The sequence below is a fragment of the Bufo bufo genome, chromosome 2, assembly GCF_905171765.1.
Source record: "Bufo bufo chromosome 2, aBufBuf1.1, whole genome shotgun sequence".
Lineage (NCBI taxonomy): Eukaryota > Metazoa > Chordata > Amphibia > Anura > Bufonidae > Bufo > Bufo bufo.
In genome coordinates, this window is record NC_053390.1 from 303,289,655 (window position 1) to 303,314,777 (window position 25,123).

Here is a 25,123-nt window from a genome sequence, read left to right on the forward strand (position 1 = left end):
AATTATATTTCAGCAATGGAAGTATCGATCGCAACTCCTCCAAACAGATAGGCCGATCCAACATTTCCCTGTCCTTTAACTCTAACTGGGGAAGCCCCAGTTGTTGTAAATATTGCTCCATATCAGGGGCGTAGATAAGGGGGGGGATAAGGGGGTTCAAACCCCCCCAGAGTGTCTGTCCTCCTAACCTGCCAGAGAACGGCCCGGGCGTGCCGCTGCCTGCAATAGCGGAGCAGGCAGTGCGGCACACAGAGAGGTGATGGAGGCTGTAGGGCGGGCAGCATAGGCATGCGCACGGGGTGTGCCGGGTGTGCCTGGGCACACCCTAATCACACCCCTGTGCTCCGCCTCCTGCACTGCCGCCTGCCAGCCCTGCACTAGTGTCCGACTGGCGACCGCACAGATGGTAACTATGACACAAAGACACATACTGTAGACAGTGTATTCAGTCCACCCCCACTGCTCCTGTGCTCCGCCTCCGTGACTCCGTCTCCCGGCGGCCGGTCACGTAACGTCACTCACTCTGACGTCACGCGCCTGCTCCGCCTTCATTAATAAAGTGGGAGGAGCATTCGCCTGCGGCGTGACGTAGTGAGTGACGTCACGTTACGCTGCCGCCGGCCGCCTAGTTTTAGTGTTTGAAGAGCCTGGAGCCAGCCTGGAGCCTATCTGGAGTCCTGACAGTCCCAGTCCCAGTAAGTTAGTGATAGATTATTAGATAGTAGTAGTACATATACTTTGCACAAGTATCTCACTTAGTCACTTACATAAGGAACGGCCGGTCCGTCTTACAATAGGGACACTGTCAAAGACACTGTCAGGGACACTGTTATGGGGGGGGGGGGGGGGGCAGATATCTGTGCATGTGGATGATGACTCTTATAATTCGAGAAAGCTGAACCCCCCCGGAAAAAAATTATCTACGGCCCTGGCTGAGCCATAGTTGTTATCCCAAAATCGGTAAATTTCATTTTGAATTATTTCATGTCTCTTTATTACTGATAACCAATAAGGGTTTAATCTGAATGGGGGTCTCTGTATGTATCTCTCCTGAGTCAGACAAAGTTCAAGGAGTATTGGCAAATGGTCCGAGAATGACTTTGTTTCATACTTCATTTGCTTTACCAGTCTCACATATTTTCTATTTATCAAGGCAAGGTCTATTCTGGACATAGATTTACCTGCTTTACTAATGCATGAAAAGGCTCTTTTCCCCTGTCCTAGGTATCCCCAGACATCTTCGAACCCAGCCTCAGAGCAAAACCGTGCCAAGGGGAGAGCTGCCTATTAGAGGAATACTATAAACCTACTGTATTTGGTTTGCAAAGTTGAAAGATGGCTAATTTCTGGGCTTTCTTCTTACAAGTGTGTTAGCAAACTGAAAATGCAGGTTTGACACTGCACTGAGCAAATCACTTATTGCATCACACTCTCCCTGTGTAATGGGAGGAGGTTCCTGGAGGAGCAGAAAGTGCCCAGACAGAGGCTGTGTTTGGTGGTACTGGTAAACAGAAAGGAGCAGCTCTGCTGATTCTAGAAGTGAATGGACTGGCTCGGGGTGGAGACTGCCGACAGCACGGAGGGTTGGTTTACAGCGACAACCTCAGGATCCAGTGTCTTTAGGATCCAGTTCTGGAGGGGACCAGGAAATAAGGAAAAGCACCAAGAACCGTTCAACGAACTGTAAGTGCGGCTTTGCCACGTCACATTGCACCACACTGTTGAAGTGGCACTTGTCATAACGCACCAAGTAGAATTACATTGCGGAGTACAGGCTGCAAGCTAAAGCATAGCCCTAAGGGACTTATACGCTGACACCTTCTTATCACACTTGCTGCTCATAGGGTGTTATATACTGGGAGCTGGAGTAAGGCCTCTTTCACACTTGCGTTGTTGGGATCCGGCATGCACTTCCGTTGCCGGAGGTGCCTGCCGGATCCGGAAAAACGCAAGTGTACTGAAAGCATTTGAAGACGGAGCCGTCTTCCAAATGCTTTCAGTGTTACTATGGCACCCAGGACGCTATTAAAGTCCTGGTTGCCATAGTAGGAGCGGGGAGCGGGGGAGTGGTATACTTACAGTCCGTGCGGCTCCTGGGGCGCTCACGAATGACGTCAGAGCGCCCCATGCGCATGGATGACGTGATCCATGCGATCACGTGATCCATGCGCTTGGGGCGCCCTGACGTCACTCTGGAGCGCCCGGGGAGCCGCACGGACGGTAAGTACACTGCTCCCCCGCTCCCCACTACACTTACCATGGCTGCCAGGACTTTAGCCTCCCGGCAGCCATGGTAACCATTCAGAAAAAGCTAAATGTCGGCTCCGGCAATGCGCCGAAACAACGTTTAGCTTAAGGCCGGATCCGGATCAATGCTTTCCAATGGGCATTAATTCCGGATCCGGCCTTGCGGCAAGTGTTCCGGATTTTTGGCCGGAGCAAAAAGCGCAGCATGCTGCGGTATTTTCTCCGGCCAACAAACGTTCCGTACCGGAACTGAAGACATCCTGATGCATCCTGAACGGATTTCTCTCCATTCAGAATGCATTAGGATAATCCTGATCAGGATTCTTCCGGCATAGAGCCCCGACGACGGAACTCTATGCCGGAAGACAATAACGCAAGTGTGAAAGAGCCCTTAGGATTACAGCTACAATCAAAGGGACAGACATCATTTACCTGTGAATTACAAATAGGGAAGTCTTAGGCCCCTTTCACACGGGCGAGTTTTCCGCGTGCGTGCAATGCGTCAGGTGAACGCATTGCACCCGCACTGAATCCGGACCCATTCACTTCAATGGGGGTGTGGAGCAGATGTGCGTTGCGTGAAAATCACAGCATGTTCTATATTCAACGTTTTTCACGCCACGCAGGCCCCATAGAAATGAATAGGTCTGCGTGAAAATCGCAAGCATCCGCAAGCAAGTGCGGATGCGGTGTGCTTTTCACGCATGGTTGCTAAGAGATGATAGGGATGAGCTATTCCATTAAAGTCAAATCACTGTATTATTTTCCCTTATAACATGGTTATAAGGGAAAATAATAGCATTCTTAGTACAGAATGCTTACTAAAATGTGCCTTGAGGGGTTAAAAAAAAAAAAAAATAAATCACCTCATCAACTTGTCAGTCTTCTTTCTTCTTCTTTCAGGACCTGCAAAAGGACCTTTTATGACGTAATCGCGCCCACCACGTCGTGAGCGTGGTGACGTCAGCGCAGGTCCTGCTGAATGAAGATAGAAGGATCTTCATTCAGCAGGACCTGCACAGATGTCACCACGCTCACCAAATCGCGGTCCCCAATGTATGGAACGGCTGCACAACGGCCGTTTGCATGAAGCCTTATTTAAAGAGACAGACATTTACCTGTGGAGTACAGATAGTATTGTGCAATACTTAGGGTGCCCCCAAACGAGGAACTCATCCAGCAACATACAAGTTCAGCTACACTGCTTAACGGACTTTGGGGAAAACATCAAATTGACTGGTTTACTGTTAGGCATTGTTACATTTACTGTTGGGTTATTCTCTGTGTACCAATCTGTTTTATATATATATATTCTCAGCTCCTTTTTCACTATATTGGTTAGTACACTCAATTGCTGGGGTCTGTGGGGCATTGTGTACCCTCTGTACCTGTGGGCCCAGCCAGGGCCGTCTTTTCGAATGGGCACGCTGGGCAGTTGCCCGGGGGCCCCACTTGCCTGGGGGCCCGCCTGCCCAGTGAACCCACCAGCCAACTTCCCAACCGTCATTTAGCAGCGTTGCCGCCAGGGCCGTCTTTACCAAGGGGCAAAAGGGGCAGCTGCCCTGGGCCCAGTTGCTCCTGGGGGGGCCCAAGGCAGCTGCCTCTTGAGCCCTGCTAGCTACTGCCCCGGGTGTCAGGCTGTCGGCTACACAGGCATCATGATCGTACTGTGTTAATGATCTTAATTCTAGGACCTTAATGAGTTTTGATCTAGGACCTTAATGACATCATTACCATGTGACCAGTAACCTAGCAATTACTGGTCACATGGCTATGAAGTCATCACAGGTCCTATCAGGAGTGTTGCAGAAGTTAACTGTGGAGCTTTTCTGTGTAAAGATTACATCAGAAAAAGGTGACATGGGGTTGTTATTTTAATATACTGTAAACTACTGTATAGTGGGGTGCTGTGTACTGTGTGGGGGCCTGTATACTGTGTGTCGGGCTGTATATTGTGTGGTGGGCTATATATTGTGTAATGGGCTGTATATTGTGTGGTGGGCTGTATACTGTGTGTGTGGGGGGGGGGGGGGGTGGCCTGTATACTGTGTGGGGGGCCTGTATAGTGTGGGGGGCCTGTATAGTGTGGGGGGCCTGTATAGTGTGGGGGGGGGGGCTGTATAGTGGGGGGAGTGCTATACTGCTGTACTGTATAGTGTGGGGGGCTGTATACTGTGGGTGCGGTATAGTGTAGAGTGCTGTACTGTATAGTGTGGGGGGCTGTATCGTGTATAGTTTGGGGTGCTGTATACAGTGAGGTGCTGTATAGTGTGGGGGTCTATACTGCTCTACTATATACTGTGGGGTACTGTATAGTGTGGGGTGCTAAACTGCATACTGTGTGGTGCTGTATACTATAGGGTGCTATACTGCATACTGTGTGGTGCTGTATACTATAGGGTGCTATACTGCATACTGTGTGGTGCTGTATACTATAGGGTGCTATACTGCATACTGTGTGGTGCTGTATACTATAGGGTGCTATACTGCATACTGTGTGGTGCTGTATACTATAGGGTGCTATACTGCATACTGTGTGGTGCTGTATACTATAGGGTGCTATACTGCATACTGTGTGGTGCTGTATACTATAGGGTGCTATACTGCATACTGTGTGGTGCTGTATACTATAGGGTGCTATACTGCATACTTGGGGGTTTACATCCACTTTAATCATACAACTAAAAAAACGAAATAAATATAGATATATATATAAATGTACACACACTCTGGTGCTGGTGGGTAATGCTGGTGTGGGTACTGCTGGTGCTGGTGGGTATTAATGTTGGAGTGGCGTGATTTTGTTGAAAGTACCAATAAATATCGCCTTATTGATAATTTGCATTTTTATTCTAGTGCGTGATTGTGTAGACAGGGCCCCAGTGCACTGTATTGCCCGGGGGCCTATAATGCTCTTAAGATGGCACTGGGCCCAGCCCTCGGTCTTCTTTCAAAATATCCAAAAACAGAGAAAAACATGGATCACACATCCACATGCTATGCATTGATTAATAATTGCTTCTCAGCGCAATTAACATTGCTTCTCAGCGTAACAAATAGTATACAGCCCCCTGATATACTTACTGTACATGAGGCATTGGTATACATTTTAATAAAAATGCATAAGCCCACTCACCACGCCAAGGTTGCCTCCTCGAGTGAGACCTACTCTAATTTGGTGCGGCACCACATAGCATCCAGCAGGCAGCAGGACCCAGTCAAACACCACCCCTCCTGCTAGACAAAGCCACCTTGGCACTGGGTCCCATAAACCTTCCAGCACAACACCACAGCAATAGTGCCATGGGGCTTAGTCTGACAGCAGTGGTGCGGTTTGGACTGCTGGGTCGCACCGCCTGCTGGCGCGGTGTTGCAGCGACGGTGGTCGCCATGTGGCGCTGCACCAATTGAGAGTAAGTACCCATTCATAAAGGCAACCTTGGCATGGTAAGTGGGCCTATGCATTTTAATCAAAACGTATACTAATGCCTCGTGTAGTCAGACTTCCAGTAATGGCCGGACTGGGAGGCGGGTACCCTTAGGGGAGGCCAACATGATGGGGATTGGTTCAGGGAGACCCCGGAGGTTAGGGATTGGGCCATTCAATTTCAGGGGGCAGGAATTGGGGGGTTAAATAGGCAAGGTTGGAGAAGAAAGGGGCCATTTTGGGTGAAAAACGAGAGTTAGTAGTTGTTAGGCAGTTACTCGCAGTGCGATGGAGCAGCTGGATGCGGTATTAGGAGAGTTGAGGGCGGCAGCAGCTGTCCGTGGAACCGGCTGGCTGCAGGAAACAAGTGTAGCAGTTGCTGAGGGGGGTGGCAGAGGCATCTACATCGCCTCAGCCTTCATCAATCATCCCGGAGCTATATCCCCCTCGGGCTCAGCGCCACAGATGTAGCTCTTCCCAGGACCCTTGATGCCTGCGGGTGGCGGGTAAAGCCTCACCCCATGCTCCAAGGCATGGAAGGAATATGGCCAGTAGGCAGTGCCCACGATGTGGCCATGTCAGGTCTCCCCAGGAGCAGGAACGGCGGGCCCCCTTTTGTGTCCAGGCAAGGAAGGGGCCCCTCGGCGTGAGCAGTATCGTGAAGGGAACAGGGCTGCTGCAGGCCATCGGGCAGGAGGCAGCAGGCCCTTGTCTCCTAGGCAGCAGGAGTTGGAAGGCTCCGCCTCTCCAGAGGCAGTGAGGGAAGATCCTAGCTTTAACGTCCCTGGATTCCCTTCAGCCAGGGGACATCTCTTAGAGGTCGATTCGCCTGGTTCAGCGCAGAGGACCGGACAGCAGGAGGCAGGATCTACGGCTGATGGGGTCACAGCACCCAGGCAGCCAGGTGAGATGCTATGGGGACTTTTAGCTCAGTGGGTGGCTAGTTCGGGTAGTGGGTGGGTCAGGGGCCCTGAGACGGATTTGGGTAGGGGGATAGGGCAGTTGTTGGGTGGTTTAGTGGGATTGTTAGCAAGTTGGAGCATGGGGGGGTGTCCTCGTTGCCAGTGTATGGAGTTGCGGGAAGCCCTAGTGGATCCGGGGGTTCTGGCTGGGCCATTTTAGGATTAGGGGGAACACGGCATCAGTACAAAGGCAGGCGGGTGGTTCGGTAAAGGAGGCAGCGGTGAGGTTGGATGATAAAGCAAAAGGAGAAGTCTATGTTTGTTTTGAGGGCCCGTTGGAGGCACATTTGAAGCAGGAGGTGAGGGAGCGGATTTGCAAAGGGGAGTATGTGGATTTTTTTCCCCTTCTTCCCTTGGAAAAGTTTAACTTGGATAGAACAAGGAAGGACAAGGGTAAGAAAGAGGACAAGGGACAGGGTAGACATCGCTTGATACCGCGTACATTCCCTGGATACAGGCATTCACGATATTTGCACGCATGATCGGGGAAAAATCGCCGGAGTGTTTCTCTGCGCTTTTTTGTTATCTGGACGCTATCGGCGAGGCTTACCGGGTGTATGGGAGACTGGCATGGCTGCGTTATAATAAGCAGTTTAGGCAGCAGAAGGTGGTACGCCCGAATATTAGATGGGATCATAAAGACATCGCTTTGTTGTTGAAAGTGACGGAATCAGTTAGGTCGAGTCAGTCCTTTCGGGGTGAATCAGGTTGTGGGGGACAATCCGTTTTTGCTGCAGTGTCCGCAAAGGTATTGTGCTTCCTATTCAATGAAGGGGGGTGTAAATTTGGAGCCAAATGCAAATTCAAGCACGAGTGCTCCACTTGTGCTGGGTCCCAAGGAGCCAAGGAGCCACTCGTTGCTTCAGGGGAAGCAGGCAGAAAGGGGGTGATGCCAATAGCAAAGGGGAAAACGCCAGTTCGTCTGGAAAGGATGCAACCGTTCCTCGATAGATACCAGGATAAGAGGGCCACAAATTAGTTTTCGTTGGGTTTTCGGATTCCGTTTGTACCGTCTGGTGCGGTGTTAGTCAAAAAGAATTTGCGGTCGGCAATGGAACACCCGGAGGTAGTTACGGAGAAATTGGAAAAAGAGGTCAAGTTAGGAAGGATGGCTGGCCCGTTTTTGGAACCGCCACTAGTGGATTTGCGTTTGTTGCCATTGGGGGTGGTCCCAAAAAAGGAGTTGAATAAGTTTCGCCTTATTCATCATCTGTCTTTTCTGAAGGGGTCGTCGGTCAAAGATGGTATTGATCCGGCTTCATGTTCGGTGGTCTATACCTCATTTGATGCGGCAGTGGCGTGGAGAAATTTGGAAAAGGGGCGTTAATGGCAAAGACAGATATTGAAGCAGCGTTTAGGTTGTTGCCATTGCATCTGGATTGTTTGCATCTGTTGGGGTGTTTTTGGGACGGGGGATTTTTTGTGAATCTTTGTTTACCGATGGGTTGTTCCCTGTCCTGCGCATATTTTGAGACGTTCAGCTCATTTCTGGAATAGGTGGTAGTGGATTTGTCTGGCTGTGAATCTATCATTCACTATTCGGATGATTTCCTATGTATTGGCCCCCTAGATTCGCGCGTTTGTTCATTGTTGCTGCACACGTTGAGTGCACTGTTCGATTCGTTTGGAGTTCCTCTGGCTACAGAAAAGACTATGGGGCCGACGACAGAATTACGTTTTTCGGGGATAGTTTGATCCGGTTCGGATGGAATGTAGGTTGCCCCTGGATAAGCTGGAGGATTTGAAAGGGGAAGTTGCAAGGGCGCGGCGGTTGCAGAAGATTAAGGTGCGTGAGCTTCAGTCAATCCTGGGAAAACTTAATTTTGCGTGCCGGATTATGCCTACGGGGAGGGTTTTTAGCAGTAGGTTAGCAGGGGCGACGGAGGGTATATGTCACAACCAGACAGCTGAGAAGCTCTGACAGAAACCTTTCAGAACTTCCTCCTTGAGTTTCTTTGTTTTGGTTTTCAGTTCATCATCTCGTTGGCCTCTCTCAGCTGTCATGTGTTTGGACTGATTGCATCCCTTTAAATTCCTCACCATAATGCATTAGGTTGCGGCTTATACAACTTCCTGGAGTGTGTGTGCATGCTGTTCCTATTTCCCAGTCTTCTACAAGATAAGTGCTGTTCATTCATTTGTGATTTTCTGTTTGCTGGATCCAGATGACCCTGACTCCCTCCGTGTCTGTGTAGGGAGCCGGTGGTCGTGTCCCCTCACTATTGTAGGGTCTTCAGGTGTTAGATAGTCGAGGTACGTGGATATGCGCCCATCCACCTTTGGGGTGTTCGCATAGGCTGAGCAGTCAGGGAGAGTGACAGGTCTCATGCAGGGGTCTCCCTTTTGTTCCTTAGTTTTGGATCCAGTGAGTCATAGATTCGTTTGCATTGTCTTGTTTCCTGTACACCATCCGTGACAGTATAGTGGCACTGCATCATTACATTAGGTTAGGTCAGGAATTGAGGGCGGATTTGCAAGTTTGGAGTTCATTTTTGTATAATTATCATGGTCGTTTGCTGTTTATGGGTGAAGTGGTAGATTCGTTCGATAATTAAGCTGTTTTCCGATGCGGCGGGGGGGATGTGGCTTTGGTGTTTACTGTGGAGGTCAATGGTATGCGGGTGGATGGCAAGATAGTTGGGTGAGGAAAGGTTGGGTTAAAATTTTAGCACTGTTGGAACTTTTTCCTATTGTAGTGGCGGTAATGTTGTGGGGGGAGTTTTTCCGAAATAAAAAGGTTTGTTTCCATTGTGAAGTGGTTCAGGCAATTAATGGGTTGTCGGCGTCGTCGACATTAGTAGTGCGGCTGTTACAGAGGCTGGTTTTGGAGTATTTGTCACACAAAACTGGAGTGAGTGGTGTAAAAATGCAAAAAGTCGCAACATTTTGTGCAATTGCTTAAATTTAGCGCAAGCGAGTGCAAAAAGTCGCAAAAGCCCTATTTTTGTGACTTTTTGATACCAGAATTCTGGGGTGAAGGTATGATAAATCTGAAATGGCTAAAACGGATGCAAAATGTTCATAACTTAGCAAAATGTATGCTTAAAAAAAGGATCCATTTTTTTCTTTATTCTGCTCTTCTGACGGATCAGAAGAACAGAAAACAAAGCGTTGCTGTGAACCCGGCCTAAATGACATAATTTGTTCCATCAAGTTTCTGTCACAGTAAGGGCTCATGCACACAAACATCTTTTTTGTCCGTGTCCTTTCCTTTTTTTTTTTGTGGCCCGTATGCGGAACCATTCATTTCAATGGGGCCACAAAAAATGGAAATGACGTGTGCATTCCGTGTCCGTATGTCTGCATGTCCATTCCGTAAAAAAATAGAACATATCCTATTCTTGTACATTTTGTGGACAAGGACAGGCATTGTTACAATGGATCCGCAACAAAAACGGACTGCAAAATACATACGGTCGTTTGTATCAGCTCTTATAGTGCTGCTGACTACCCTACTTTTGAAAAAACAGTGCACATATGAACAGAGCCTTATGGGTTTTCTGTAATATAGATATTGATGACCTAGCCTTGACCACTTCCCGACCGCCCATTGACTATAAACGTCCTGGGCGGTCGGGTTTATCTCTGAATGGACCAGAAAGCCAAATGTACCCCAAAATGGTGCCAATAAAAACTACAGCTTGTCTTGCACAAAATAAGCCCTCAAGCAGCTCATTCAACAAAAAATATAAAAAGTTATCGCTCTTAAAAACATTGTTAGAAAATCCAGATGCCGCTTCTTCACTTCTGAGCCGTGGCGTATCCCCAAATAACAGTTTACGACCACAATTAGGGTGTTACTGTATTCAGGAGAAAGTGGGTAGCAAATTGTGGGAGGATATTCTCCTGTTATCTTTTGTGAAAAAGAAAGTTTGGGCCGAAAGCACAATTTTCTTTAAAAAAATATAAAAATTTTATTTTTCATTTTCACACCCAATTATTAAACATTCTATGAAACACCTGTTAAGTGAAGTGCTCGCTACACCCCTTAAAAATTCTTTGGGAGGTGTCGTTTACAAAATGTGGTGGTTTTATTTATTTATTTATTTTTTTACTATGGGGGTACCTCAGACCTTGCCAGCAAAATCTGCTCTCCAAAAAAACATATTGTGCTCCTTGCCTTCTGTGCCCTGTTGTGTGCCCAAACAGTGGTATACGACCACATATGGGGTGTTTCGGCAAACTGCAGAATGAAGGTAATAAATATTGAGGTTTGTTTTATTGTTAACCCTTGATGTGTTCTAAAACCATTTTTCAATAGCTTTAAGGGGGTGTCGTTTATAAAATTGGGTCATTTATGGGTTAGTTCTATTATGTAAGACCCACAAAGTGACTTCAGAACTGAACTGGTCCTTAAAAAAGCTGACTTTGGAAATTTTCTTAAAAATTTCAAAAATTGCTTCTAAAATTCTAAACCTTCTAACTAGAGATGAGCGAATTTCATATTTTGACATTCGTTCACACTTCATTTGGTGGTAAAAGGTGAATTGCGTTATGGATTCCGTTACAACTGTCCATAACGCTATTTTATGACGGAATAAATAAAGGAATGCCTCTAAAGGAAGTGGTTAAAATAGGTCAGTAATATATCAGGTCAATGGGGTCTCACCCCCGGCACCCTGGCATCAGTTGGGTTTAATATCTGTGGACACAGCCAGAACTAGACAGCTCCGTCGACTGTGTAATGGCCGTGTTGGGTTGTAACCAGGCCACCACACAGCGGACAATGCGGTCTGCTTCCATCTCTCGTCCACTGTGTTACTTTTTGTGGCTGCTGTTATCAATGGGGCTACTGGGAGTCGGACCCCAATGATTTGATATGGATGACCTATTCTAAGGATAGATATCAAGCATGAGCTATTCTAAGAATACTATAGGTCATCAGTATCTAGAGCTTGGGCAGCCCCCTTAAAGAGACACTTTCATCAAAGTTGTTGTTTTTTTTACTCAATATTCATTAAAAAAATACTTTTTCAAGCTACATTTTTCTTTTTTTTCTGCAGATAAAACTAAACTGTGTAAAGTAATTAACACTGAAGAGGACAGTATACTACTACAGAGGGATCTGGATAGATTACAGGCAGAGGAAGAGAAGTGGCAGATGAGGTTTAACACTGAGAAATGTAAGGTTATGCACATGGGAAGGAAAAATACATGTCACCAGTACATACTAAATGCTAACACTGGGTGACACTGACATGGAAAAGGACCTAGGAATTTTAGCAGACAGCAAACTAAGCTGTAGAAACCAGTGTCAGGTAGCTGCTGCCAAGGTCAATAAGATAATGGGTTGCATCATAGATGCCCATGATGATAACATAGTCCTGCCACCTTACAAATCACTAGTCAGACCACACATGGAGTACTGTGTACAGTTCTGGGCTCCTGTGAACAAGGCAGACATTGCAGAGCTGGACAGGGTTCAGAGGAGGGCAACTAAAGTAATAACTGGAATGGGTGGACTACAATACCCTGAAAGATGATCAAAATTAGGGTTATTCACTTTAGAAAAGACAACTGAGGGATGATCTAATACAGGGATTGCCAACTTTAAAGACACAAAGAGACAGAAAAAAAAAAGTATGACTAAAAGGAGCCACAAGCATACAGTTACACATAAGTCACTGTATTTTTCGACCTATAAGATGCACCTACGTTTTAGCGGAGAAAAATAATGAAAAAAATATTTTTCATCTGATCTGAGGATTTTTTCTTATTTTTCATTAGCAGAGAAGAAAAGAAAAAAAAATATGTTTCATCAGCCCCCCAACGCTCATCTGACCTAAGATAAGATCCCCAATCCTCATCAGAACTCTAAATCAGATCTCCAAAATAAGACTCGCAATGCTTAGATCAGACAACACAAATCAGACTCTCAATATCAGACCCCCCCGTGCTCAGATCAGACCCCCCCATCTCAGATTAGACCCTCCCGTGCTCAGATCAGACCCCCCATGCTCAAATCTGGTCCCCATACTCAGATCAGACCCCCAATGCTCAGATCAGACCCCCAATGCTCAGATCAGACCACCATTACTCAGATCTGACCCTCCATGCTGAGATCAGGACCCCCTCATGCTCAGATCCCCCATGTTCAGATCCCCCATGCTCGGATCCCCCATGCTCGGAACTATAATTTAAAGAAATCGCCTACCTCTCCTGATCGGGCACCGGGCTCCTGATCAGACACCTGCTACTCTGCAGGTCTGACGCGGTCTCCACTGTGATCTGATGCGCACAGCGTCAAGTCATAGTGCACTTCTCCACCTACTAGGGTTGTCACGATACCAAAATTTTCATTTGATTTCGATACCATAAAAAAGTATTGCGATACTCGATACCACGCAGAAAAAAATAAAACACCAAAAAAGCTGTGTGCATTCCATATATTATGGAACGTCCAGCCCATAATAGAGCAGTCCTATCTTATTTTTGGGGGGGACAAGGTGATTAAAAATGGCGATTCGCGTGGTTGTGATTTTTTTTTTCTGTTACGGCGTTCACCGCATAGGAAATATTTTCTTAATTAATATTTTAATAGTTTACACTTGTTCGGGCATGGCGATATGTAATATGTTTTATATGTTTATTTTTTATTGTTTGTAAATTTTTTATGTGAAATTGGGAAAGGGAGCGATTTAAACTTTTTTTTATTTTATTTTTATTTTTTTACTTTTTTTTAACTTTTGATTTACTGTTAGCCCCCTTAGGGGGCTAGAGCTCTATTAGGGTGAATAGGACTTCATGCTCTCACTGCTGCCCTGTGCATAGTACACATAGCAGCAGGGAGCTTACCAGGTCAGCCAGGGCTTCAGTAGTGTCTTGGCTGCCATGGTAACAGATCAGAGCCCTGCAATGACACTGCTGGGGCTCCGATCGGAACTGCCACCAATGGTTAGAATTTATAATACTGGGGGGTAACACATTAATTCAAGTATAGGAGGCATATACCCGGCCTCAATAAAAGGGCATGTGATCCGCCGTACTGCGTCAATTAACCCCTCAGGTGTGGTATGGCACCCCTCAGGAGTGGTTCGGCGGATCGCATGCCCTGTTATTGAAGCCGGGTGCCTGGTATGTGATACCGCTGCTGGCACCTGCTGCCTCCTATACTTGAATTAATATGTTAATTACATTCATTGGTGGCGCAGTGGCCACAGCCCCTCCCCTTCTCCTACCTGCTATCCCTCCATTAGTGGCAGCGGCAGCTGGGTCACAGTGGAGAGGTTGGGAGGGACTCCCTCATTCTCCACTGTGCTAGTGAACAGAACATGGCATGCGCTGAGAGCGGTGCGTGCCATGTTCTCTAACTGATACTGGGCTGCGCAGCTTCTTCTCAGCTCAACCGCTAGAGCCGCACTTGAAGAGGCAAAGAGCCGCATGCGGCTTGAGAGCCGCAGGTTAACCACCCCTGATCTAATAACTATGTATAAATATATCGGGGCAATACCCAGCAGAGCTTAGGGTGCTCTAGCTGGCTCACTTTGATTGGGTGGGTCACATACAGCAGGGACGTGCACCTGTTGCACACCCTTCCCCTAGCTGGGGGTGTACTACTAACTTCTAACTAACTAGTCCCCTCCCCTCCTTAGAGGGAGAGTTAGAATGGAAAGAAGGGTTTCATTCTCTGTAACTGTAGCACTGCCATGCTTGCTGACACCTACTGGTGAACCAGGTAAACTACACTTGAACGTAACAGTTTCAAACATAGGAATGCACTTTGTGAAGGACTTGCAATAAATGCACAGATGACATGAAATTAGCCCATTAGAGATAGTAGGGTGCAGAAGTGCTAATGCCACTCTGGGGTATTACACATGGGTGTCTCTCCTCCCTTGTGAAGCAGCACGTACCCGCCCTCTGTCTCCCCAGCCTATGGCTGGATTGCAGGATTTATTTAAAGGCGCTTTCTGCCCCAGGAATATGCCTGAGCAACTCATGGTCACTAGCTTGTCTAGTTCCTAGTGTGAAGGTGTTTTTGGAGTTCTGCTTTTCTGTGTACCGGACCCTGCTTTTGGATTTATCGGATTTTGCTTGTTTGCCGCCTGCCTCTTACCTTGGATTTTGTTTGCGGGCTTCGCTTGATCGCTGCCTGCCCTGACTTCAGTCTTCCTTACCACATACTTCAAATGAAATTAAAAGTAAGTCTCCATCTTTATATAGCAATACAATTTACATAATCAATGACATCAGACGCCCATCTGCGGGCAGTAGATCACATGATTCCATAGCAACCAAACGGCATTTCCTAGTTACTAAGTAACAAATCATCATGTTACACCTTACCAATACTCAATATATAAATCCATAAATAGAATAGAAAAATCAATCAATAGACACATAAACAAATAGAAGCTTAACTTGATGCAGCTCAAATTTCATCTTTGATTCGCTATCTGTAAGTAAAAAATATACATAAGAATTTTTTCTTTTTCTTTTCATAAGACAAATTATTCCATAAGAGAAAATTAATAAAATCAATCCATATTGCAGCCTACAACCTCATCACCTCTTATTCCCTATTGAGCCCCTTTGGGTGTAGCGTACTTAGGGTATGGATTCAGTAAGCCTCTTTCCGCAATAAATGGGATTTATTATCTCCAACTCTCCTGTGTCGTTTGACTTGCTCCAATACCTGAAATCTTAGTTGGGAAATTGAATGATGGAATTTACTGAAGTGTGAGGGTAATGGTAGTAATACATTACCAGAACGAATGTCGGACTTGTGCTTGCTGATGTGATCTTTTACAGATTGCATAGTTTCTCCAATATATAATAATCCACAGGGACATTTAATTGAATAAACTACATTTGATGAATCACAAGTGAAAAAAAACCTTAATCTTAAAGGCTTCTTAAAGGCTTTCCCAGTATGTGGATGGTAAAATGATTCCCCTTCAATCACATGGGAACATTGCACACAATGCAAGCATGGATAAGTACCATTTTTTTGGTTACCAATAGTTTTTTGTGTCAAAGAGGCCCTCATAGAGCCAATGTCCGCATGAACTAGCCTGTCACGATAGGTTGAACCACGTTTATTACAAATCAAAGGCATATTTCTAAACTCAACAACCTGGGGATATGCCCTCCCCAAAAGAGGCCAGTGCTTACGTACTATGTGATCAAATGTAGCACTAAACGGATGAAACTTATGTACAAATGCGATACGAGAAGTTTAACCATTTAAGCAATCAAGAAAGGCCATGAGTGACTCGAGTGGCCCCGCCCATATGCAAAACACGTCATCAATAAATCTCCTCCAAATCAAAGCATTCTGTTGAAAATCTAAATCAGTATACACGTGTTTCTCCTCGAATGATGCCATAAACGCATTTACATAGGGCAGCGCCACATTCGAGCCCATCGCGGTCCCGCTGTCACGGAACCATGAACCAGACGTACAACAAGAGATAAATGAAAATAAGAAGGCTTTATTGAAAACGGATGGTGAAACCGAGCAGAGTCTTTGCGAAGCCAGAGGTCAGGAACCAGAAGGGTAGTCAGACGAAGCCAGGATCAGGAACCAGCAGGGTAGTCAGACGAAGCCAGGATCAGGAACCAGCAGGGTAGTCAGACGAAGCCAGGATCAGGAACCAGAAGCAGCAGCAGTCTTAGAAGCATGTGAACACAAGAGGACCAAGCAAGGAACTGAAGCCACAGACCTCCTATATATATGAGCTAGGCATCCAGCTCCTCCCAGGGGAAGGAGGAGCCGCAGGGTGGAAGGCTACAAGAAACCCAGACCCCAAGATGGCCGCCAGCACATGTCAAACGAAGGAGAGCAGCAAGCAGGTAAGACCATGACAGTACCTCCCCCTCAAGGGCCCCTCCTCCGCGGAGCACAAAACGGTTTCTGAGGGAAGCGTGCGTGGAAGGCTCGGAGCAAGGCAGGAGCATGGACATCTGCGGAGGGAACCCAGGAACGCTCCTCTGGACCATAACCACGCCAATGGACCAAAAACTGCAACCGACCGCGGACCAGGCGTGAGTCCAGGATATTGCTCACCTCATATTCCTCACGATTGCCCACTTGGACCGGACGAGGCCGAGGAACCGAGGAAGTGAAACGATTACACACCAGTGGCTTCAACAGGGAGACATGAAACACGTTGGAGATCCGCATGCCAGGAGGAAGCGCAAGGGCATAGGCTACCGGGTTTACCCTGCGAAGCACTCGGAAGGGACCAACAAAGCGAGGCGCCAGCTTGGGAGTGGGCACTCGAAGGTTGAGGTTGCGGGTGGACAACCATACACGGTCTCCGACCTGGTAGGAAGGAGCAGGCGCTCGTCTGCGATCAGCCTGGAGTCTCTGGCGCTGCGCAGAGACCTCAAGGGACTTCTGGATCTGTACCCAAGAAGCACGTAGGACGGAAAGGTGATCCTCCACAGCCGGAATATCCTGGGGAGAGAATACCTCCGGTAACACGGCAGGTTGGAACCCATAATTGGCCATGAAGGGAGACGTCCCAGAGGAAGAGTTCACCGCCGTGTTCCTGGCAAACTCAGCCCAAGGCAGGAGGTCAACCCAATTGTCTTGGTGATCGGAGACATAGCAACGAAGGAATTGCTCCAAGGCCTGATTGGATCGTTCTGCGGCCCCATTGGACTGAGGGTGGTAGGCCGAGGAGAAGGAGAGATGAATCCCCAACTGGGAGCAAAAGGCGCGCCAGAACCTGGACACAAACTGACTCCCTCGATCCGACACAATCTCCTTAGGCAAACCGTGCAACCGGAAGACCTCCCTGGCAAAAATCGTGGCCAACTCTTGTGCAGAGGGTAACTTCTTGAGAGGAACACAGTGGCACATTTTGGAAAACCGATCCACAATCATGAGAATGACCGTATGGCCTCGGGATGCAGGGAGGTCCACAATGAAATCCATCCCCAGGTGTGACCATGGGCGCTCCCCGGTGGCTATGGGTTGCAGAAGGCCCAACGGAAGGTGCCGAGGGGACTTACTCTGGGCACAAACGGAGCATGCCGCTACATATGCGGCGATGTCGGAACGTAGGGAAGGCCACCAGAACAGACGTGAAACAGCCCAGGACAGCTGATTCTTTCCAGGGTGCCCCGCGGTCTTGGAGTTATGGTAGGTTCGCAACAACCGAGTGCGCAACTCCTCAGGCACAAAACATCTGCCGTTGGGTCTCCCAGAGGGAGCACCAGATTGAGCCGCCAAAATCTGCTCACCCAGGGGAGAGGTCAGGCTGGTGCGAATGGCGGCCAGGATCTGATTCGGAGGTATGACCGAAGTCGGATTCGACTCCTCCCTGGACAGCTCGGAGTACTGCCGTGATAAGGCATCCGCCCTGATGTTCTTGGAACCGGGTAGGTAGGAGACCACGTAATTAAAACGTGACAAGAACAGAGCCCATCTGGCCTGACGTGGTGTCAATCTCTTGGCCTCAGAAAGGTAGGTCAGATTCTTGTGGTCCGTCAGGATGAGAACCGGAACCACCGAACCCTCGAGCAAGTGCCTCCATTCTTTGAGGGCCTGCACGATGGCCAATAACTCCCTGTCACCAATCTGATAGTTGCACTCCGCGGAAGACAGTTTCCGGGAGTAAAACCCACAAGGAAGCAGAGGACCCTCTGGTGTTCTACGCTGAGACAGAAGGGCGCCTACTCCCGTCTCAGACGCGTCCACCTCGAGGACAAAGGGCAACCCAGGGTTGGGATGCGACAGAATCGGAGCCGACACAAAGGCGGACTTTAGGGCCTCAAAAGCTCGGATGGCCTCGAGCGGCCAGACCTGGGAATTACTGCCCTTCCTGGTCAGATCCGTGAGAGGCTTGGCCAGCATGGAAAAGTCCCTGATGAACTTCCGATAATAATTGGCGAAGCCCAAAAAGCGCTGCAGGGAACGAAGACCACTGGGCTGGGGCCACTGTAAGACAGCCGAAACCTTCTCAGGATCCATGGAGAACCCCTCAGCGGAAATGATGTAACCTAAGAAGGTTACCTGGGATCGGTGAAATTCGCATTTCTCAAGCTTACCGAACAGCTTGTTCTCTCGTAACCGTTGCAACACTCGTCTGACATCCAGAATGTGGGCCTCCATGGATTCAGAATATACCAAGATGTCATCCAAATAGACTACCACACACTGCTGCAACAGGTCACGGAAAACATCGTTGATGAATTCCTGAAAGACTGCGGGCGCATTGCACAACCCAAAGGGCATAACCAAGGATTCGTAATGACCGGTCCTGGTGTTAAACGCGGTCTTCCACTCATCGCCCGCCTTGATCCTTACCAGGTTATACGCCGCCCTCAGGTCGAGTTTGGTAAAGACCGTGGCCCCTTTAAGGCGATCGAACAGCTCGGAAATCAAGGGTATCGGGTAAGCGTTCTTGATCGTGATGCGATTGAGACCCCTGTAATCGATGCAAGGCCTCAACTCACCGCCCTTCTTTTTCACAAAGAAAAATCCAGCCCCTGCCGGGGACGAAGATTTGCGAATGTGTCCGCGTGAAAGCGCCTCCCTCACGTACTCCTCCATGGCCTCATTCTCCGCTACCGACAGTGGATAGACTTTGCCACGAGGAGGAACGGCACCAGATTGTAACTCTATGGCACAATCGTATGGGCGGTGCGGAGGTAGGGCAACCGCGCGCACCTTATCGAATACATCCCGGTACTCCTCGTATTCAGGAGGCAACAGAGAGTCCGAGGAAGTACACAGCAACTTGACAGACCCATGGATGCAACTAGCCCCACACTGCGGTGACCACGAGAGGATCTCGACCGATCTCCAATCGAAAGTCGGATTATGCTTCTGGAGCCAGGGGTACCCCAAGACCACCGAGTAGTGTGGAGACGAAATAACCTGGAGGCAGACCGACTCTCTGTGAACGGCACCAATGGCTATCCCCACTGGAAGGGTCTCATGAGTCACGTGTGGCGGCAGAAGGGGTCTGCCGTCTATCGCCTCAAGAGCCAGTGGGGAACCTCGAGCCTGCAGAGGAATGGAATTGGCGGCAGCGAACACACTATCAATGAACAAACCACCAGCACCAGAGTCCACCAACGCCTGGGTCGTCACCGAGCCCCCGACCCAGGAGAGGACAACAGTGATCAGTGGTTTGTCAACACGGGAAACCGGGGACGAGGAGACTCCACCCAAGATCTGCCCCTGACAGGATCTCAGGGTACGATTGTTTCTCGGACGGTTCGGACATGCCAACCGAAAATGCCCACCGAGACCACAGTACATGCATCGGCCCTCGCGTCTCCGGAGTGCCCTCTCCCCCTCGGACAGGCGAGCAAACCCCAGCTGCATGGGTTCACCCCCAGACAAGTCATCCCCAGGAGGCGTGGGAGGAGAGGGAGGCACGGGTGGGACAGCAAACGTAGGCACCAATCTGTTAGAAGACCTCCGCAGGTTCTCCTTAAAGGAAGGTCTCTCCCTGAGTCTGGTGTCAATCAAAATCAGGAAAGAAATAAGAGACTCGAGCTCAACTGGTAGGTCCTTAGCTGCAACCTCATCCTTCAAGGCATCCGAGAGACCATGAGAGAAAGCAGCGACCAGAGCCTCATTATTCCAGCCCACCTCTGCTGCCAGGGTACGAAACTCAATGGCGTATTCAGCTACGGATCGTGAACCCTGTCTGATGGACATAAGGAGCTTCGCAGCAGAGGCAGCACGAGCCGGCACATCGAATACCTTCCGAAGAGAAGCAACAAAACCGGAAAACTCGGCAACCACCGGATTGTTGTTCTCCCATAAAGGGCTGGCCCAGGCCAAGGCCTTGTCCGAGAGCAGCGAGATCAAGAAGCCCACCTTTGATCTCTCAGTAGGAAAGGCATGTGGCAGCAACTCGAAATAAATGCCCACCTGGTTAAGGAAACCTCGGCACTGAGTTGGCTCTCCCCCAAAGCGCTGTGGAAGAGGGGCAGAACCGGTCATACCCCGACACACCGCAGGCGCAACAACAGGTGTCGGGGTAGACTCTGGCGCAACAACCGGAGCGGCAGTAGGAGCGAGCCCAGGAGCGACAACCGACCCATCGGCAACGGGAGCGAAATGAGCCGTGCGTTCAAGCAGGGTTTGCAACGCCACAGCGAACCGACCCAACAGGTGATCCTGCTGATCAAGTCTGGCAACCAGCGTGGGTAGCGAGGATGGCCCTGTACCGTCAGAATTCATGGCTTGGTCCTAATGTCACGGAACCATGAACCAGACGTACAACAAGAGATAAATGAAAATAAGAAGGCTTTATTGAAAACGGATGGTGAAACCGAGCAGAGTCTTTGCGAAGCCAGAGGTCAGGAACCAGAAGGGTAGTCAGACGAAGCCAGGATCAGGAACCAGCAGGGTAGTCAGACGAAGCCAGGATCAGGAACCAGCAGGGTAGTCAGACGAAGCCAGGATCAGGAACCAGAAGCAGCAGCAGTCTTAGAAGCATGTGAACACAAGAGGACCAAGCAAGGAACTGAAGCCACAGACCTCCTATATATATGAGCTAGGCATCCAGCTCCTCCCAGGGGAAGGAGGAGCCGCAGGGTGGAAGGCTACAAGAAACCCAGACCCCAAGATGGCCGCCAGCACATGTCAAACGAAGGAGAGCAGCAAGCAGGTAAGACCATGACACCCGCGTCGCTGGAGATAAAAATTATCCCCAAACATAAAATTGTTCTCAAACAGAACCAGCCTTAGTAATTCCAGAAAAAAGCTTCTCTGTGTATCAGTATACATATCAGTTTGCAACAATTGTGATACAGCCTCCACACCCCCACCATGGTCGATGGAAGTGTAAAGGCTGACCACATCCATCGTGACAAGCCAGCTATCTCCCGGGACATTTCCTATTTCTCTGATAACCTTTAAAAATTGTGAGGTATCCAACAAAAAAGATATCGTATTTCTAACCAACGGTGTTAGTATTTTTTCTAGAAGAATCGCAAGAGGGGATAAAATTGAATCCACCGACGCCACAATAGGGCGACCCAGTAGATCGATTAACGTTTTATGTACCATTGGCAGTACATAGAATACCAGTGTCACCGGTGATTGATTGATCAAAAACTCACCCATTTTTTTATCTATTACTGTCAAAGCCACATATTGTTGAACAACAGAACGTATCTTCTCCCTGATTTTAAATACCGGATCCCCAGTTGGATAGTTGGCGCAATACCTCCGCAACATACTTGCTCTTGTCCATAATAACAATCGATCCCCCCTTATCGGCTGGCTTTACAATTAAACTGTTATCTTCCATGAGGGACCGTATTGCTTCTCTATCTTGTGATGTCACATTGTGTGTCATGTGTAATTCCCTTTTCCCAATTGAGTCCATCAGGGTTTGTATATCCTTGTTCACCAAGTGTATATATGCCTCTACTGGATGCGAATTCTCGGTAGGCATATATTTACTTTTAACCCTCAGTCCCAACGATTTCCGAGAAAGTTTACCCGATCCAGTTATTAAATCAGCGTTTCCAGTATCGTTTTGAGCCGTAAATCGCTCCATGTCAGAAAATTGCACTTTAAGTCTCAGCTTCCTATAGAACTGCTCAAGGTCAATGTCCATCTGGAACCTATCGAAATGACTACTGGGACTGAAGGATAAACTCCGCTCCAATGCCCTCAACTGGGTAGGACTAATAATTTTAGATGACAGATTTATTATCAATGAGGGAGCCGTACCTGTAAGCGCGTCTGGATACTCTGCGCTGATCCCCCTTTTGTAGTGCCGCCGATGTTTGCGTCCCGCCCTACGTTTCTTCTTGGCGGTCGCCGGCTGCTGCCCCTGTGAAAAAAAGATGAACGGACCTCGTGCGATCCCGTGGATTCACTGCCAGAGCTTGTGGATTCATTGCTCCTGCGTGAAGATCTTCTGAATGACCTCGGACGAAACAGCGGATCCTGCCACTTATACACTTTATTTAGCAGGTAATCCTCGTTATCACGAAGGAATTTTGACCTTTTCTTTTCCTCTACATCTTTTTTATAGTTAGAAATATACGTATCCACTGTGTCCTTTAATTTTGTAAAATCATCAGGACTCAAAGAATCTTGTAACTGTCGAGTCGTGGCCTCCACTTGTTCAGTAATTTCAGAGGTATCTTTCTGCAAGCGATCCACCGTCAGCAATATTAAGTCCAGCGAACATTTATTGATTATCTTTTCAAAGTCGCTGCAATATGTCACATCATCTGAAAAGAAAGTTGGGCGCAGATGAACCCGTTGACCCCTCGGGATCCTATTTAGCTTGTGATTTTCCGCTAGTGTAGTAGCGTGCAATTCATATGAGGTTAACCTCTATAGCTCCCGTTCCCAGTGTCTCTTTTTATTCTCACTGGTGGGTATCGTAAGGAAATCGCTCATTTGAGTCACCTGCGATAGTATCCTCGATGCATCCTGTTCATTGAAACTTAAAGTCGATACCGTAGTAGACATAGAAAGGTCCGTGCACGTACCAAAGCAGAGCAGCAATCCAAGGAATAGCCGGCACCCGGACAAAAGGTGCACCCGCACGGGAAGGACACCCGACCACAATATGCTGAAACGCGTCCATGTATTAATTGGATATAATATGAAATAATAAAACCTTGAAGTTCGCTTACAAGCACCCGCTGGGATTTATTTCACTTATATTGTGGTCGTGTGTCCTTCCCGTGCGGGTGCGCCTTTGGTCCAGGTGCCGGCTATTCCTTGGATTACCACATACTTCCCCTCGGTGCTCGCACCAGTATCTCTGACCCCCTGGTCAGCTGCCACTGACTCGGGGGCTGCTCTGGAGTGGCACCTGGAAACTACCCTAACGGCCCAAGCCTATCCTCACCATCAGAGGCTCCAGTGAAGACCAGGTAGTTGCTTAGTCACACCCCTCCACAGTATAGCCAGTTAGTGAAGCAGTGGGTCCACACCCGCTTGCATGACAGCAGCCAACCCAATAATTAAACTGCGTAAATACATAGGTAATCCATTGTCAGTTTACTGCCGCCGTAAGGGTGAGATTTTATCTGAAGAGTAATCCTCGTGATATTAGTAGGTGTATAATTGGGATAACAGTGTGGCAGCTCTAGTGTTCCCTTTCCCAGAGAAGAGAACTGCATTTATCAGTATAAAATGGGAGGGAAGGGATGCAAATGAGCTCTTAACAAGCTCTGCCCTTCCCTCCCAGAATTCCAGAGGAGCATGTATGGCCTATAAGTCTCCTCATACTGTTGAAGGTGTTCTCTCCCTAAGGAGAGTTAGTTCCCCCCTTGATCAGTATAAAATGTGATGCTCTAATTGAGACACATCCCCCTTCTTTCTCTGGTCAGAGTGAATACTCTTACTAAGAAAGTCAAGTGAGGCTGTTTGCCATGCTAAAAGTCCAAAGAGGAAGTTAGAATCAGGACTAGAATACATGGAGTGACTTCAAAATTACATTATATCTAGAAAACTTACAACACCTTTTTTAGACAAAAAAAAATGACATAGAATGTTCACATTTAGACGGCTAATATGTGATTAAAAGGTTGCTAAAAATGTCTCTTTAATTATGCTTCAATGAGAACCATTATCTGCATATTTCAGTCTGCTTTCTTTTTTTATATTTCTATATATTTTTATATTTTTTGTGCATGGTCTTTTAACTGCAATATTATAGGATTAGTGCTGCCACCTAGTGAGGACATGAGGAATCTTTCCATCAGTTTATGTCACACTCAGACATTGTCTTCTATCAGTGTGCCTCTAGCACAGTAATAGACGGCAGTGTCCTCAGTCTTCACATTGTCCATTTGTAGATATAACATGTTATTACTGTTATCTCTGGAGATTGTGAATCGTCCTTTAACAGAATCATCATAGCCTGTGCTACCCCCGTCATATCTAATATAAGCCAACCACTGTAATCCTCTGCCAGGAGTCTGTCTAACCCAGTGCATCCAGTAGTCACTGAAGGTGAATCCAGACGCTTTACATGAGAGTTTATGGGAATTCCCAGGCTTTATCACCACTGGGTCTGATGACTGGACAAGTTGTTCTTGAGACTGGACACCTGGAAAATACAGAGAATAAGGTCACATCCATGTAATCATCTCCTCATAGCGCTAGTAATATCTTTCTTCTAATGTACTAGTAATGTCACCTGACAAGCAGGCCAGTGATAGAAAGAGGAGCAGGAAAGTCTTCATGGCTGCTGGGTGACTTCTAGGAGGTGATGTGTGATCCATCAGCACTGGCTTATTATGTAGGAGATGTCACACAACAGGAGGTGACGTCACTTCATTTCCATATTGTCAGACATATATAGAAAACAGTATATCTATCATATACAGTATGTGCATGATGCTGTAGATATAACTGGATGGTATATTTATATATATTATAAAGTGACCTAAACTTTTAGATACACTTTATTAAAACTGATTGTCCAAAAATAATATTAGTATTATACTTAAATTTTTTTTTTTTACCTTTTCATGTGAAAGAGGCACCTTTAGAATCGGTCCTCCCATACACTGCTGGGTAATGAGGTACGGACTG

The 25,123-nt window shown here is 47.7% G+C and overlaps 1 gene segment (V, D, J or C); it reads right to left on the reverse strand.

Annotated features, from left to right (window-relative positions):
* Positions 1-2: 2 nt before the first annotated feature.
* On the reverse strand, positions 3-24,887 carry LOC120990849. The segment is given in 4 exon segments: positions 3-105; positions 6,090-6,096; positions 24,327-24,635; positions 24,726-24,887. Coding segments are annotated over 4 exon segments (504 nt in total).
* Positions 24,888-25,123: the final 236 nt, after the last annotated feature.